Source organism: Mus caroli, unplaced genomic scaffold, assembly GCF_978045245.1.
Source record: "Mus caroli unplaced genomic scaffold, Mus_caroli_1 scaffold_7, whole genome shotgun sequence".
Taxonomy (NCBI): domain Eukaryota; kingdom Metazoa; phylum Chordata; class Mammalia; order Rodentia; family Muridae; genus Mus; species Mus caroli.
Window position 1 is genome coordinate 2,094,749 of NW_028227262.1, and position 18,770 is coordinate 2,113,518.

Genomic DNA, 18,770 nt, shown 5'->3' on the forward strand with positions numbered 1-18,770 from the left:
TATGTTTTCACATCTCTGCTGACAGCATCTACTCCTTGCTTCTGGGAGGAGTAGCATTGAACACAGCTGTGCAGTTATCTCTGTAGTGAGATCCCCAGCCTGTTAGGTGCATGGCCAGGAGTTGGTAGAACAGGGTATGTTCCCACCAGCACTGGGTGAGAGCTCCTCTTTCCTCAGCATTCACTGTCATGGTTTCCCTAGATGCAGGCATTCTAACAGGGAGAAGAGGAAGTCTCAGAGTGATGTTCTATGCATTCCAAGATAGGTAGGATATTGAACACTTTTTGAAAATATTTATTGGCCAACTGTTATTTTTAATTTGTAATACTTGTACATTTAAATAATAAGTGACTTTAGCAGAATGGGGTATATCATATGCAAATAACCCAAGAAGCTTCTTGATAGCTTCCTAAGCCAAGAAATGTGAACAATGGATGTGTACTTAGGTTCATTTACTCTTAACAATCTCCTCTTACAAGCAGTCTCACTCTAGCACAGTGTGTGCAATGCAATTCATGCTTTGAAAAAAAAGAAAATTTGGATTCAGAGTGAATCGAGGACACTACAGTTTTCAGGTCAGAAAAAAATGTAAATTTAAAAAGAGAGAGAGAGAGAAGTAGATTTTAAAAACAGCAAAAACATATTGCATAGAGAAAAGAGAATCCTGTGACTAGGAGGTAGTAGTACCTGCAGGAAAGGTGGCCCAGGGGACAGCAGGAGACACAGCTTGGGTTCCGCCTTGCTCACCATCAAAGGTCTCTGCGGCCTGGAAGACAAGGCAAGACAACCTCAAAAGACCTATAGAGCTGGACTTTACACCAGTTGTCACACACAGGCAGACACGCCTCTGTGACACGCCTCTCACTCACATTCTCTCTGGTCAGCCCACTGCCAACCTCTGCACTGTTCTCCATAGGGAGTGCCTAGGCCCAGTTCTCAGGTAAGCAATTCCCTTCCTTATGCCAATAACCTCCTGTCAATCAAATGTGTGTTTCATATATCTGTCATCACGCTTTCACTTGTGCGCTTCATTTCAACTGCTCTAATTTAACTCAACACAACATTCATTCATCTATGTAAATTTTTCTTGAAATATAGACAATTTTTTATTTTACAAGATCACTTGGGTTAGCATAAATCTTAGAGACTACTCTGAGTGAGCACTGAGCCTGACTTCTCCAACAATCTACTCTGGATTCATGAGCATCAAATATTAAAGAGCTGCAAAAGTTCTCTGTCTCTCAAGTAACTGTCAAGATTACTACAAAATCAGAGCTACAGCTTCACACAGGTTAATTCCTATTGTGCATGGAGTCATCAAACAAGGAGTCAAAAGGCACAGGCAGCAGAGGATGAGGCTGTTGCTGCCCACTAGCTGTGAAGATGAGCCCACTATACTTAAACACAGGACAAACACCTTCCACTCCTCCTTAGCAGAACTGACTGAAATGGAAGCAGGTGAGCGCCATGAAGCCATCATGCTGATCAGTGCAGGATCTGGTGTGGAAAGGACCAACCACATTGTGAAGAGATGCTGGACTCACTAGTCACTTACGAAAGCATAACAACTGTGGCTTTACTATGGATCTATGATGGTTTAGAGATAGGAGAATATGCTTGAATGAGGCCCTTAAATAACAGCTTCCAAACACTACTGCAAGCTACGTAACAGTATGAAACCCATCTTCTCATCAATGTCAATGGAGTTTTCACAAATTTTTAAATGTTTCATTTCAGGAACATGAAAAAGATTCAAAACACGAAATATTAAATAAAAGTATGAAACACTCAAATGAGCTTAAAAAACATTTTTGGGTAAAATGTGGAATACATGTATATCAATACTGCCTGCCTGGACATGGAGAACATGTGTGTCTATAGCAGGTCGCTGCACATGGAGAACATGCATGTGTATCTATAGTAATTTCCCTGCACATAGAGAACATGTGTGTCTGTAGTAGCTGCCTGCACATGGAGAACATGTATGTCTGTATCAGTTCTGTGCACATGGAGAACATGTGTCTGTAGTAGCTGCCTACATATCGAAAACATGTGTGTCTGTAGTAGCTGCCTGCACATGGAGAACATGTGTGTCTGTAGTAGCTGCCTACACATGGAGAACATGTGTGTCTACAGCAATTGTCTGCACATGGAGAACATGTGTGTCTGTAGTAGCTGCCTGCACATGGAGAACATGTGTGTCTATAGTCGCTGCCTTCACATGGAGAACATGTATGACCACACTGGCTCCCTATACACTGACAGCTATGAAAGACAGATAGAACATGACTCGCTGCTGAAAAGAACCATATTATTCCTCCTTGAATAATACCCTGCTTCTCCTACTGACATTAATTACACTCCATAACTTTTTTACCAAATCCAAACTATATGAACGTTTAAAAGAAAAAAAAAAAATAGGAGAAAGAGGAAGAAAAGGAAAAAGAAAGTCCTCCTGCGCACTGCGGGTGGCTCAAGCCCTGGAATCCCAACTCTTAATCCAGAGATTTTCCTGCAAGACTATACTGGCTCCATAAAAATAACTGCGTTATAAAATATTTCAATAAAGTGAGCACACGCTGGAAAGGACTAAGGAAAATACTGCATTTGCAGCTAACAATGGCACTTCCAGAATGCCACCGAAACCTGAGAGAACACTGTGACAGCACAGGTGGGAACAGCCATGACGGCATCTAACTCCCATTTCTCAGTGCACCAGCATTTTCTAAAGATGTGCCCTCAGTCCCATCCATGGCTGACAATCTCAGAAACGCTCCCTGATGCTTCACCAGCCACAATCAATTACCCAAGTTAAACCATTCCTATGGTGGCAAGATCAGAGCTTCAAAAGCAATACACCTCAATGTTTAGGTAGATGATGTTTCTTAATTTTCCTTTATTATAATCTATGTTTCAGAGTTACATCAAAGTGATTCAGAATAGGTCCTATGGGTAAGACCAATAGTTCAGTTGGTAAACTGTTTGCCTTGCCAACATTGGACCAGAATGTATTCACCAGGACCCACTTTTAAAAATCTGGGCAATGGCAGCATGCATTTGTAATTCCCGTGCTAAGAAAGCCAGTCTGAGGCTGGCTGGCCAGCCAACATAACCTACTTGACAAGTTCCAGGCCAGTGAAAACCCTTATCAAAAAAAAAAAAAAAAAAAGGTGAACAGGTTCAAATATGAGACATAAGAGGTTGTCCTCTGGCCTCTGGATACACACACACATGCACCAGCAGACAAGATACACACAGAAAGAACAGACCGAGAAACAACAAAAGTAAACACACTTTCCTAACAGTTAGCTGTTACCCTGAGTTAACAACAGACAGCACCTACCTCAAAGCCACCAAAGTCGTCATCATCCATTCTTTAAGCCGCACCTGAAACACAGAACAGTTGAGATGAGCCACCTGCATCAGAACACACCTGTGACTTAAAGGAGGATAGTGCTTTGTAAATCAAAACTACTCCATCCAGATTATGAAATTATTAGGCTTTCTTAAACTGTATGTGTCCATTTTTATCACTTAAAAAAACGGTTGGTAATTGGCTTTTACTTTCTGACAAAATTAGCAATTTCTGGAACCTTTTCAGTAACCATGTATTTTGCCATTTTCTGTTGCGACTCCAGGAGTGGAAAAATATTCTTTTACATTTTAATTTGCTTTTCCCAAAGTGGCGCTAGGGCCCCATCAGTAATGCTTCCTGCTTTCCGCATCTACCCCTCAGCTGTCTGGCAACATCAGCACAAACTCCAGCTAAGAACAGGACTGTGGTAAATTTTTGGAAATCTGTCCCCACCACAAAGGTTCTTCCCTCGGTTTCATGGCCGGGCTGAGTTAGATTTTCAAAATTGATCAGCATTTTTGAGCTGTGGCCACGACTTCTGGAGCATTTGATATGTGTATTTTTAGCTAAAACTGCTTTGCACTTTTGGAAAAATGTGGAGCAAGTTACTGGGCTGATCAAGGTAAATCAAGTTGTGTGTTCATGAGAGACAAGGCAAAAACATGAGAACATCCAGGATCACTCATGCCCTCGCTCTCAAGGTAGGAGAGAGACAAGCTTCAGCAGGGTATGCACTGTGTCACGGGCTCAGCACCCAAAACTAAAACAGCAAGGAAGGAACAGCCTGGGAAGGTGAAGGGGTGACAGTGTGTTAACGTTCTCTCCCTGCAGCTGAGTACAGGAAAGCAGAAGCCCCGTATGCAGTGGAGCAGCCCTGGCGCCTTCATGCTCCACATCTTGAGGAACACATAGCAACATCTCCATCAAGGAAACGCCACCCACTTCACAAAAGTAACAGCAAAGAAATGCACGCGTCGCAGATTGTTTTCACTAGGCCAAGCCAATTTATTTGCACAAAAAGTAGAAGGGACAAAGAATGTGTGTGGATGGAAATAAGATCAGTTTATAAATAGCACTGAGTCACTAGAACTGCTAACACAGAAGAGACAGCAACTCTGTCACCGCTTACTCAGTCTAGTTGACACTCTTCAAAAGATGTACCTCTGTTTACAAATCTAGAAATTAAAGCTAAGCTAGCCATCACTATGCAGTTGCTTATATTTTATAGAAAATATAAACTGGACTTCCAGAAACTGTTGACAATGGTTATTCTGAAATGAAGTGACATTCACTGTGTCTCGACTGAAGAAAATTCTGCTATGATCACATCTGTCGGGAAGAAACTATGGCAAAGGACGCTATGTATCCAAAAACTTAACAGTCAAGCTGTAAACACCACACTGTCTTCCACGTGGGTACCACAATCTCCAGAGCCAATTACTATTTTTAGCATCTGTGAACCCTGCTGTACTCTGTGCGCGGTGTTCATTTCAAAGGCATAGTTTTTGGAGTTAAGGCTCCTGTGTTTTCACAAGGCACATCCTGACATGGGATGGGAAGGGTGCCAGCAAGCAGACAACACAAGCACACAGCATGTTCGCCTGTGGTAAGAAAACAGATTCCTAAGTTCTGATTGAGCTGTGCAAAACAGCAGAGCGGTGACCACGGGTGCTCTAGGTTCCAGCAAACCTAAGTTAGACAAGGCAGAGTTCCTCGTCCATACTATCAAAAAGTAAATGTGTCCTGGATAGCTTAAGAGATGGTGCTACAGAAATGTTACTTTAAGGCCTTTCTACAAACAACGTAGATCCAAATCCTACGACAGTGTCCTTCTGCATATTTAAGACTAAAGACACCAGATGTTTTTGCTGCTGATTATGTGTACATTTTGTGTGTGTGGGGGGGGGTTGTTTGTTGTTGTTTTGGGGGGTGATTTGTTTTGTTTTCTTTTCTTTTCTTTTCTTTTTTTGAAACAGGGTCTCAATATATAGCCCTTGCTGGTCTGGAACTTGCTATGTAGAACAGGCTGCCTTCAAATTCAGAGATCTTTCTGCCTCTGCCTCCTGAGTGCTGAAATTAAAGGCTTAAGGCACCAAACCTGACCTCAACAGCACTGGTTTTTATAACCTAATGTTACAGGGGCCAGAGAAAAGGCTAAGTAGATAAAGCATTTGGCACTCAAATATATGAACCATTGTTTAGATCCCCAGAATTCACAGTGAAACCAAACATATAAAAAGTCTTCTATGACCCCAAAACTTAGGAGCAGAAGGTATCCTGGGGCAAGGTGGCTGGCTAGACTAGTCTGAATCGCCCCTCTCTGGCTTCATCAAGAGAATATACCTCTAAAAATACAGAGTGATCAAAAATGATGCCCAACATTTACTTTGGGCTTCCATACCCCCTCCCCACACATGAACACGTAAATATGCAGCCCACAACACACAAACGTACAAAAAGAAAATTAATTTATAATATTCAAAAGCTAAAAATTAATTTTTGAAAAGGAACTAATACAAAGGTGGCTTATTGATGGACTCTCACTTGAATACACTTGAATCTTGGGTGTACCTATGGTGATTCTTCTGATAAGGCTTTGTGGAGCATTTCTGTAATTTTGTGTTAGAGTCATGAGCACTGCATCAGTTACCAGGATGTGCCAACACCGAGTTAGCACCTAAGTCACAAAGTGAGGAGACTCGGGAAGGGTGGGACTATGCACTCAGAGCCACATTCTGCTGGCTTAGAGACCCAGACTAAAGGTTTTCATAGTATCTAGGTTCTACAGTCCTAGACCTCCTTATGTAAACTAGCCTGCTGGTTGCTTTATTATTTTAACTCCCACTCTGCCATCCTCAGTACTGACAACAGAGCAGACTGGAGAAAGCTAGACGAGAAAGTAAGATATGGACTCAGGGACCGTGACACACCCTCCGAAGTGACTTCACAGCTGCCAGTCACCGTCCCCAAGAAGCAGGTCTGCTGTGGTGTGGAGAAAAGCACACAAATACAAACAATGTGAAAACTCCTGCAGAGAAAACTATCCAGTGTTGGGGAATGACTTCAAAGGGGACCTATCTAGTGGAAATACAGGGCGTACTTCAAGTACAGGGTACCTTTGAGACAGACTGTAGGAACTGGACAGAAATCTCACATTCTAAAGTTTAGGTTTTGAACGTATATTTTATCAGTTTCCACTGAAAAGTCTTCTTCTTAAAATGACAAAAATAGTAAATTAATTAAAATGCTTCTGCTTGCTCCTAAATACAAACAAGGTTTAAAAAAACTAATACTGTGGGAAGCCACATGTGCCGTTGCAGGGTGGCGCTGGCTTCTGCTGGCCACCACGCATACATAGGCAGTAAAGTTTTTTTGCCAAGATGAGGTTTTGAGAATTAACCAAAATTAACCAATCAGATGAGAGAGAAGTTGACCAATCAGATGAGAGAAAAGTTAACCAATCAGATGAGAGAGAAGTTAACCAATCAGATGAGAGAAAAATTAACCAATCAGATGTAGGCATGCAAATGAGGTGGTAAGCATCAACCAAGCACAACCAATCCGGGTGTGAGACACGCCTCTCCTAGGCCTATATAAAGCAGCACCAGTGCTGGGCTTGGGGTCTATTCGCCTCTACAATCAAGCTCTCCCAATAAACGTGTGCAGAAGGATCATGTTGCAGCGTCATTCTTGCTGGTCGAGCAAGAAATATGGTAAAGGAGAAAAGTACAAAAAAACTGCAGGGATACCCATGGGTGAAGGAAGCTCAGCCCATTTCCCTCACGGACGGAATCCAGGGAAGGCTCAAGAGTGGGTGACTAGCAGTTGGGTAAAGGTGGGATTAAAAATCCAACCAGAGTCAGGACTGTACCCAAAACCCACACAGCCAATCACTTCCAGCTCTTTGCCCCTGTGACAGAAGATCTGAGAACAGGGAGCACAGCCCACAAAGCAGGGAGCACAGCCCACAAAGCAGGGAGCACAGCCCACAGAGCAGGGAGCACAGCCCACAGAGCAGGGAGCACAGCCCACAGAGCAGGGAGCACAGCCCAATTTCACCATTGCTGCTGAGTAAACTCCAGCTCAAGCGAGACTGCTCCTCTTGCTTGTCTGGGCTCTCGGGCGCTACTCCAATAAATAGTACCCAGATGCATTGTGTTCCCCATTAGCTCCTGATTTCATTAAGGGACAGACTGGCATAAACACTAAAAGGAAGGAAGGGTGGTATCCAGCTTCCTGGGCTGAAATTCCAGGTCTGACATGTACTGCATTATAGTGGGCATGTACCTTAAACATTTTGGTTCTTCCAGATGTCACTGAAGAGATGAAATACGCTAAAGTAGAAATTAAATGCTTGGAATAGGAGCCCATCCCTACACACTCTATCTGCACACATTTACCATCAGTGCCTCTGTCTCACAGACTGTGGTATTTTGAATGAAAATGGCCTACATAGGCTCATAAGGAGGGGACAATTAGGAGGTGTGGCCTTGTTGGAGTAAGTGTGTCACTAGGGATGAGCTTTAAGGTTTCAGAAGCTCAAGCCAGGCCCAGGGTCACTTTTCCTTCCTGATACCTGAGAATACAAATGTATAACTCTCAGACCCTTCCAGCACACTGACATGCTTTCTGCCATGACCAGAATGAACTAAATGTCTGCACTGTAAGCCAGCCCCCAGTTAAATATTTTCTTATAAAGGGAACTCTTATACAGGCAACTCTTATAAAGGAGTTGCCATGGTCATGGTGTCTCTTCACAACAGGAAAATCCCTAACACACGTATGAACAGGATTCCCAGTATACTTGGGAATAACAAGAGAGCAGAAAACCACACCACAAAGAGCAAGAAAGAGGAAGAAAGAGCAAGTCCTAAGCATACATAGTATCCTTTGAGAGCTAACAGCAGGACATACACCACTGAACTAAGAACAGGACATCCTAAGCTTGTGAGGGAAGAGAGGAGGAGGGGGAAGGTAAGACTGGAAGGTCTTGATTTAAATTACAATTGATGAAGAATCATGGGATGGAAAATAATGGAGAACTCCATTAAAATGAAGCATATACAAGAAAATGGAAAATTGGTGAAATAAAAGAAAGTTTCAGATTGAGCTATGTAACATCTAATCACTAGGAATTCTATAAAGAACACAGAGAACTCAGAAATCACCAGCAAAGTAACTCAAAATCACATCCTTTATAAGACTACAGTGGGCCTCTGGAAGGTAAGGCAGCTCCATCCAAGCATGAAGACTGCATGCAGCAGCCTGAAGAAAGCAGAGGGCACTGGGGAAGGGCTTCTGAAACTCAGAGGGGGAATGACATGCACCACAGTGTTCTACAACCAGCCAGAGCAGTAACTCATTGAGTTCAGGACAGAATAGAATCATAGCCACACCCATGAGGTCTCAACACAGGTTTTCCTTCTTACAAATGTCTTGTGGAGCTGGGGATGAACCACGGCAGAGTGATGGCCCAGCACACACAAGGCCCTGGGTTCTGTGTTCAAAACCCCCAGTGCCACAAAAAGACAAAAAACAATTGTGTGTGACAGACAGAAGACCTGAGACAGGTAAACTGCCTCCATGTCAGGAAGGGTCAGGAAGACTGGATACAGTCAGAATGTTAGCCCCTCGTGGCTTACCCTCATGAGTGGAGTGTTCAACACTGGAAAGGAAGTTCAGCGCTGTGTCAGTGAATACAATGCTGGCCGACTGAAACCCACACACTGGACAAGAAAAGTAACCACCCCACTCCGGTCCTGAACACAGATAACTGCAATAATGCAAACACGGAGTAGCTGTACCAAAATCCCCGTGTGACCACAGAGGGCAGAGGCAGAGGCTGGGGAGGGAAGGCCACACCTTCTTCCCTGTTACAAGGGCACAGGTCTTCAGTGGAAAAATCACAACGCAGCGACCATATGCATGAGGTTTAGATACACTTAACACCCAATCCTGAAAACATGGCAGGGCAGGAAAGCAGAAAACACAGATGGCCGTTGTTTCACAGAAAAATGCCTTTTACAATTTTAAATTATGGGCAGAAAAACAAACTGTTACTATCCAATCTACCTAGTATTTCCATCAAAATATTACCAAAAAAAGTCAAAGCAAGTTTGTTTCTCTTAGAAACTAAATACAAGCATAAATGCTTTAAAATAGCATTTTACCAGTGAACAAACTGGACTTTTTTATGTTCCCATGCTACACTTTCCCACATTGCAAGTATTTACACACAAATAAACTATGACTCTGACTTCAAAGCTGCCCAAAAGCAAAGCAGACAACTAGAAAGTCAGACAGAGAAAGAGCCTTCAGAGAAGGAAAGTTGGGCTGTTGAGTGTCTCAACTCTGCACAACATGGGCCACTGAGCATCAAATGAAGTCACTGCCCAACTGGAAAAGGCTGGCCTCCCGTGGCACTGGTCACACCCTCTCGCTGACCACACCCCTCAATGGCTGGCTACCCATCTCACTGGCCACCAGCCTCATTGGCCACACCCCTGCCTTGCCAACTCTGAAAGCCAGATTTTTCTCTTTGGTACAGAGTTTCCAATGAATGCAGGTGTGGAAGAGGAAGCACTAATGAATATGGTTGTGACAGAGCTTATGGCCTTGCAAGTCTCTCATGTGAGATCAGGATGGGATGGCCATTTCAGCTAGAAGATACCCTTGTCCTGTTTCTGTAAGAAACCTGAGGTAGTGTGGGGAGCGAGGGCCATGGCCTTTGCTTCTTATCACCTTACACCAGGCAGTTCCTAAACTATTAATTCAAAGAATATTGTTAATTGGTGCTTTGGGAATGATGACTGATGAGGCAAAACAGACAAAGATCTTCTAGGCCCTTGTTAGTCTCAGCTCCAAATCTCCCAACAAAATGTCTGACCTGCACCTCTATGCATCAAAGGAAGACAGATTCTGCATCATGCCAGTGCTCATGGTTAGAAGTAAAAATACACCAGTGTATCCTGTTAATGACCACTATAGGTCACAGCAACGGACAGATAAATGGCCTTTCCACAACCAACAGAAAACTCAGTGCTGGGGACTTCCTCCCTGCCCCCTCCACCCACAGTCCCATTCCTGCAAATGAATGAACCGTTACCTGTTCCTTCTTCATCATGTTGATTTCAGTGACTTTCTATTATACTTAAGTTTGTGTACATGTATGCACAGAGACTGGACACTTCATAGGCATCCTGAGTAAACGCCTCTGTCCAAGGAGCCATATCACCAGCCCAATCTGTCAATTCCATGTAAATTATAAGCTAGGTTTTTACTTGTTAAAGGCAGATTTTGACAAACAAATTCTTTTTAAATGCTCAGTTTTAGTCTTTTTAAATCTTTTTGGTCTTACATAATTTTAGATATATACCTGTACTTGCTACAAAGAAAGCTAACATGTTTAGACATTTAAAATGGTTAGGCTAGCTACAGCTTAATATTTACATGTAGTGAAACTGAAGATCTAATATGGATGTTTTCCCCATTTCTTTTATTATAAACTAACATCTTTCTTCATTAACCTGTTAGTATCTTTATCATATAACATTTATTTTGGAACATGAATATGTGCATTTCTAGCTATAGAATTAGTTTGATGGACATGACACCCATACAGCACTGAGCAGTCCTACCCTGAGCCTGGCAACTGTCACTAAGGTACACTATGGGTTATCAGTGACACTTGTTATTTTCCCTAAAGGACATATGTGCATGTCCTGTCAGGTTTACTCCTGATGCTCTACGGTTCTAATGTCTCCTTTTACATTATCTAGCAAACTGTTTTACCTTCATCTTCTTTGGTAAACTCTTATTGGTAATAATTTATCTCTACATTCTTTCTCGTTAATTTTATATGCAAACGATCATTTTGCCTCCAAACAGCAAGCTTTCTTTCCCCCATTACACCTCCTACCACCTCAGGTTCTGTTCCTCGTCACTGAACATAGGCCATGTTCTCTACTGCTGCAGCAGGCACATGACACCATGTGGCAGGCTGCACTTGCTGAAGACAATCTCATGCATTTTTTTTAAAAATGGACACCAGCACCATCCTCTCTCCTGACCCTGTCCACCTTAACCAACTGGAGGACAGCCAAGCACCACCCTGTATCGGAATGCAGTCTCCTCCCACATCTGCTGCTCATCTCTTGTCTTTGGAATACAGGTGCCAGGATACAGAAAGACCACACAAGCCAACAGAGAGACCATTTGAAGAAGCTTTCTGACTGACTGCCAACCACTGGCATCAGATCCCTAGACTTGAGTGACCAAACATAATTTCAGAAGATTCCAGATGATACCAAACCACCTCCAGGACATACCATCCCAGCTAAGGACTGAAAGACTGAACACATTTTCTACAGCCAACTCCCTGACTTTAGAAATTTTGGTAGTGAATGCTGTTTACATCATATGTTAACTCAGGTTTGACATTACCATTCCTGGTTACAGGAAATCTAACATTTCCCCATATAGGAAGGAGGCCTGCTGACAACAGTCTGATTGGTTCCTAAGGATAGGGGTTCCTACTTCCTTCATTTGTTAAACACCATCACCAGGAAGTCACACTGCTTATCAAGTGAAACTGTCCTGCAGCTGTTCTTTAAGCTTCTGTCACTAGGGAGTTATGGGTCATGTGATATAGGTGCCCTGGTACACCTGGGATGACCCATCTGGTGACAGGACTGTCCTGCAAGAGCTCCAGACTCCAAGGAACCAGGAAGCATCTTCAGTTTCCGTTTCTCATAGTGTCTTCATGGGATTTAGATATCAGGTTTGAGCTGGGCTCTTAGAACTGGCTAGAAAATATTCCTCTTTTTTTGTTAATGAAAAGAAATTGCATCAGAATGGAATAATCTATTTCTTAGAATTTTAGATAAAAAAATAACTTTGGCTTAACAAATCATGGGAGCCTGTTGCTTGCTTTGTGGGAAGATTCAGTTTCTTGTTAATTATAGGACAATTGAGACTTTTAATTTCTCCAGAAGATTTTGTAAGTAATATTTTTTCAAAAAAAAAAACCTATTCTTAAAGGGGTGGCAGTTATTAACAATATTCTTCTTAGCACTTTTAATGACTGATTTATCTGCCATTCCATTCTTTTTTTTATATATTGAGCAATATGTTAATTAAATCTTCTATATTCTATTGGCCTCTGCTTTGTTTTGCTTTTTATCTATTCACAAACGTGAGCTGAAATCTACCACAGTAATAGCAGAGTCAACAGCTTCTACATAAGATTCTACTGAGATGGGGAAGGGATACTTTCTAGTTCTTTCCTGGAAAGCAAATAGACAACTGGGAGTGAGTGTGAGCTAAGGTGTGTATGAGCAGGGTTTCCTAAGTGGTTCTGGTTCTCTAATGTGATCAGTGAGTCTGTTTTAGAAACACCAGTTGTCTGGAAGAAGAAAAGGGATGCCCACTTCATGACATAAATTATCTCGAGCTTTAAAAAATAGTGATGGGAAGGGCTAGAAGGATGGCTCTGTAGTTAAGAGCACTGGCTGTTCTCACAGAGACTCAGGTTCCAGCACCCACATGATGGCTCACAACTGCCTGTAGTTCCATTTTCCAGTGATCCAACACCCTCTCCCGTAATGAAGCAGGATTCAGTGTTTACATTCAGTGTATGTGTGTGTGCTTGCACACACACGTGGGTACCACAGCACAAGTGTGGAGGTCAGAAGAAACAGTATGGGAGCTCCACCTCTCTCCCCCTCCACCATGTCGCTTCCAGGCTTCAAACTCACTAGCAAGCACCTTTACCTAGGCCTCCTAGCCAGCCCAAAAAATGTTTTAATGTAAGCAATTGGAAAATACAATGGAATGAGAGATAGCATGCAAAAAGGGATAACAGGAAAGAGAAGAAAACTAAGAAAGGGCAAACTGAAAAGTACCAGTGATTTAAAAATATAAAAGAAATCATTATGGAGCCATTTATAAAGCGTACACAGCAAGAGAAAAGTAAACACAGTGACACAGTGCATCGGTAACAACACCCTTCTCAATAGTCACAAATAATATAAAATACCTCGGCGTGACTCTAACTAAGGAAGTGAAAGATCTGTATGATAAGAACTTCAAGTCTCTGAAGAAAGAAATTAAAGATCTCAGAAGATGGAAAGATCTCCCATGCTCATGGATTGGCATGATCAATATAGTAAAAATGGCTATCTTGCCAAAAGCAATCTACAGATTCAATGCAATCCCCATCAAAATTCCAACTCAATTCTTCAACGAATTAGAAAGGGCAATCGGCAGATTCATCTGGAATAACAAAAAACCTAGGATAGCAAAAACTCTTCTCAAGAATAAAAGAACCTCTGGTGGAATCACCATGCCTGACCTAAAGCTGTACTACAGAGCAATTGTGATAAAAACTGCATGGTACTGGTATAGCGACAGACAAGTAGACCAATGGAATAGAATAGAAGACCCAGAGATGAACCCACACACCTATGGTCACTTAATCTTTGACAAGGGAGCTAAAACCATCCAGTGAAAAAAAGACAGCATTTTCAACAAATGGTGCTGGCACAACTGGTGGTTATCACGTAGAAGAATGCAAATTGATCCATTCCTATCTCCTTGTACTAAGGTCAAATCTAAGTGGATTAAGGAACTCCACATAAAACCAGAGACACTGAAACTTATAGAGGAGAAAGTAGGGAAAAGCCTTGAAGATATGGGTACAGGGGAAAAATTCCTGAATAAAACAGCAATGGCTTGTGCTGTAAGATCGAGAATCGACAAATGGAACCTCATAAAGTTGCAAAGCTTCTGCAAGGCAAAAGACACCATCAATAAGACAAAAAGACCACCAACAGATTAGGAAAGGATCTTTACCTGTCCTAAATCAGATAGGGGACTAATATCCAATATATATATAAAGAACTCAAGAAGGTGGACTCCAGAAAATCTAATAACCCCATTAAAAAATGGGGCTCAGAGCTGAACAAAGAATTCTCACCTGAGGAATACCGAATGGCTGAGAAGAACCTGAAAAAATGTTCAACATCCTTAATCATCAGGGAAATGCAAATCAAAACAACCCTGAGATTCCACCTCACACAAGTCAGAATGGCTAAGATCAAAAATTCAGGTGATAGCAGATGCTGGCAAGGATATGGAGAAAGAAGAACACTCCTCCATAGTTGGTAGGATTGCAAGCTTGTACAACCACTCTGGAAATCAGTCTGGTGGTTCCTCAGAAAATTGGACATAGTACTACCGGAGGATCCCGCAATACCTCTCCTGGACATATATCCAGAAGATGTTCCAACCGGTAAGAAGGACACATGCTCCACTATGTTCATAGCAGTCTTATTTATAATAGCCAGAAGCTGGAAAGAACCAAGATGCCCCTCAACAGAGGAATGGATACAGAAAATGTAGTACATTTACACAATGGTACTACTCAGCTATTAAAAAAATGAATTTATGAAATTCCTAGGCAAATGGATGGACCTGGAGGGTATCATCCTGAGTGAGGTAACACAATCACAAAGGAACTCACACAATATGTACTCACTGATAAGTGGATATTAGCCCAGAAACTTAGGATACCCAAGATATAAGATACAAGTTGCTAAACGCATGAAACTCAAGAAGAATGAAGACCAAAGTGTGGACACTTTGCCCCTTCTTAGAATTGGGAACAAAACACCCATGGAAGGAGTTACAGAGACAAAGTTTGGAGCTGTGACGAAAGGATGGACCATCTAGAGACTGCCATATCCGGGGATCCATCTCATAATCAGCTTCCAAATGCTGACACCATTGCATACACTAGCAAGATTTTGCTGAAAGGACCCAGATAGAGCTGTCTCTTGTGAGACTCTGGCAGGGCCTAGCAAACACAGAAGTGGATGCTCACAGTCTGCTATTGGATGGATCACAGGGCCCCCAATGGAGGAGCTAGAGAAAGTACCCAAGGAGCTAAAGGGATCTGCAATCCTTAGGTGGAACAACAATATGAACTAACCAGTACCCCTCTGGAGCTCATGTCTCTAGCTGTATATGAATCAGAAAATGGCCTAGTAGGCCATCAGTGGAAAGAGAGGCCCATTGGTCGTGCAAACTTTATATGCCTCAGTACAGGGGAACGACAGGGCCAAGAAGTAAGAGTAGGTGGGTGGAGGAGTGGGCAGGGGAGAGTGTGGGGGACCTTTGGGATAGCATTGGAAATGTAAATGAAATAAATACCCAATTTAAAAAAATACAAAAAAAAAAAAAACCTGAAGCACACACATACAAAAGATGCGCACACACGTGCACACACATGCTCACACTGGCGAAGGCACATCACATGCATACAAAAGATGTATGCACACAGAGACACACACACATGATCACACAGGTGAAAGTACACACACATGCAAGAGATACACACACACACACACACACGTGTACACATATGCTCAGATAGACAAAGGCATGCACACATGCATACATGAGATGTGCACATACATACATGTGTACATACATGCTCATACAGGCAAAGGCATGCACACACAGGCATCCATACACACACACACACACACACATGTCCACACATGTATACAAGAGATGAAAACACACATACACACATGCTCATACAGGTGAAGGCGTGCACGAATGCACACAAGAGATACTCACAAATATACATGTGCACACACATGCTGACACATGCACACCCATGCACACCCATGCACACACACGCATACACATACACACACACACACACACACACACACACACACACACACACACCTGGTAATTAAAGGAAGAAAAAGAAAACAAACAGCATCCACTCCTGGGCTTCTACACACTGCCAGAAAATCAACCATGCTGCAATTAAAATTCCAAAAGGAGAAGGCATTGAGAATGGGATGAAGAAATGGATGAAAATCAGACAGCCAAAATCCTCTCAGGGCTAGTAACCAAGTTTAAATCAAGGACAGCCAGACAACCCAACAAAATAAACACTGCACACTCTCAACAGCCTAACACAACACAATGAACCAAAAAAGCGCAGCATGAGGGAGGGCTGTGAGGTGTCCAGACCTCCCCAATCCCATCCCCCTCCAGAAACATGTAATTTAATTCTCATACATTTGTGTGGACTTCAAGAGTAAAAATGTTAATCATCAAATGAGTGAATAAATGATACAAGATAAATTCTCCTGGAATTGCCTGGTTGGTGCCTACCTCTGGACTTAAGCTGTATACCATGAAGCTAACTGGCCCAGAGAATTTTGAATCAAAATATTAACACTGTACACATACCTGAGGCATAATAACAACTGTCTTACCACATTCTTCCCAAAGAGAGAGAGAGAGAGAGAGAGAGAGAGAGAGAGAGAGAGAGAGAGTGTGTGTGTTTCAGATCCACATATAACAGTTTCCTAAATTTCGCTTTCAATGTTGCCAACACTTTGTCCGATTTTATTATCAAAATAACGCAGAAACACTTCACCATAGTCCTGCCTTTCTGTCTGCATTTCATCCTGTTTCCTTCTAGCACACAGGACTATATTCAGACTGCACATGCCACTTTAAATTGATTTTATATTCACTATACTACAAACTACATTGCTACATTTCTAATGACCTCATAATGGCACTTGGATGGCTCCATTACCAACCAATACTCCATCAATATGCAAACTTAGTTATGTGCTAATTTTTAAATATCTAAGAGGTCTACATGAATTAGTGGCTTTCTTCCTCTTCTTTTGGGCTATAAATTCCATCTAAATTCCCAGATATAAAGCAATTAACCCTAAAAGTATGGACTGCCTGGCAGATCATATGACTAGGTTTCCAAAGGAGGTATACTTTGTAAACAAAGAACTTATAAATCCTCTACTGAATACACAAATGTTCACTTGAACTTTAGAATACAGTTATGAGCTAGGAACAGAAGAGGTGGACCACCCCAACCAAGAGCACAAGTGGTCATCCAGTGTCACACGGTCAGCACTAAAAACATACATACATGTAATAGTAAACACACTACACAGCTTATATTTAGGGGGTGTGTATGTGGGGGGTGTATATGTGGATGTGGGGGGTATGTAAATGCATGCAATAATAGCTGATGAAAAAAGAGGTCATGATTTTGAAATAGAGTGGAGTGGAGAGAGGTATAAGGGAGGCTTTGGAGGGAGGAAAGAAAAGGCAGAAATGTTGCAACTATAATCTCAAAAGTAGAATTTAAGAATGGCATACCTATGACTGGGCACTGGGGAGATATTATGTGTTGGTTGTTTTTCCACTAGAGAAGTATGTGCTGCACAAGCATGAGCCCCCCGCCCCCCCCCCCCACAAATGTGGAACCCGGCACTCGTGTATACAAGACCTGAGGGAGCACACATCCCTGCCTCCTGGGCTGCGGGGCATGGGGGATAGATGAATTCCTGCAGCTCCCTAGCCAGCTAGTCTAGCCAAATCATCAGCTCCAGGTTCACTGACAAACCCAGCCTCAAAAGACAAGAGTGATGGGTGAATGACGGGTGAATGAGGAAGATTCCCAGTGTCAACCTCTGCCCTCACATGCGCACATGCACACACATAGCAACACATACAGGGATATTATATACACTTGTCTACACACAAAATGAACAGGTTTTAAGGCAGTTTTCCTTATAGCTTCAAAACACAGGTCCCTCCTCATAGTCACATAGTGTCTCTCTGTCTCTCTCTGTCTGTCTCTCTCTCACACACCTCCTCATAGTCACATAGTCTGTCTCTGTCTCTCTCTCTCTCTCTCTCTCTCTCTCTCACACACACACCTCCTCAATCAGTCTCTCTCTCTCTCTCTCTCACACACACACACACACACACACAGACACACACACACACACCTCCTCATAGTCACATAGTGTCTGTCTCTCTCTGTCTCTCTCTCACACACACACACCTCCTCATAGTCACATAGTCTGTCTCTGTCTCTCTGTCTCTCTGTCTCTCTGTCTCTCTCTCTCACACACACACACACACACACACACCTCCTCAATCAGTCTCTCTCTCTCTCTCTCTCTCTCTCACACACACACACACACACACGCACACACCTCCTCAATCAGTCACTCTCTCTCTCTCTTTCTCTCTGTCTCTCTCTGTCTCTCTCTCTGTCTTTCTCTCTGTGTCTCTCTCTCTTTCTTTCTCTCTCTCTCTCTCTCTCTCTCTCTCTCTCTCTCTCTCTCTCTCTCTCTCTCTCTCTCTCTCTCTCACACACACACACACACATCTTACCACTTTCACCCATCTGGATGGTCCAAGCCAATACTCCTCATGCCTATCCTGTGTCTCTCGTGTCAGTATCACACACACACACACACACACACACACACACACACACTAGCTTTATCACTGAAGGGTCTCACTGGAATACACATTTTTCATTGTCTTGCTAATAATAACTAAG

The 18,770-nt window shown here is 42.6% G+C and overlaps 1 protein-coding gene across 3 annotated transcripts in view; it reads right to left on the reverse strand.

The window, feature by feature from the left end:
- Ccdc91 (coiled-coil domain containing 91) overlaps positions 1 to 18,770 on the reverse strand; it is a 169,281-nt gene that overhangs the window by 129,655 nt on the left and 20,856 nt on the right. For all 3 annotated transcript variants that reach the window (XM_085839761.1, XM_021165354.3, XM_029478591.2), the window contains exons 2-3: positions 3,344 to 3,387; positions 688 to 766 (exon numbers count right to left, since the gene is read on the reverse strand). In XM_085839761.1, coding sequence (XP_085695887.1) covers positions 688 to 766; positions 3,344 to 3,373 — 109 coding nt within the window. In that variant the 5' untranslated portion in view covers positions 3,374 to 3,387. The remainder of the gene's footprint in view (positions 1 to 687; positions 767 to 3,343; positions 3,388 to 18,770) is intronic.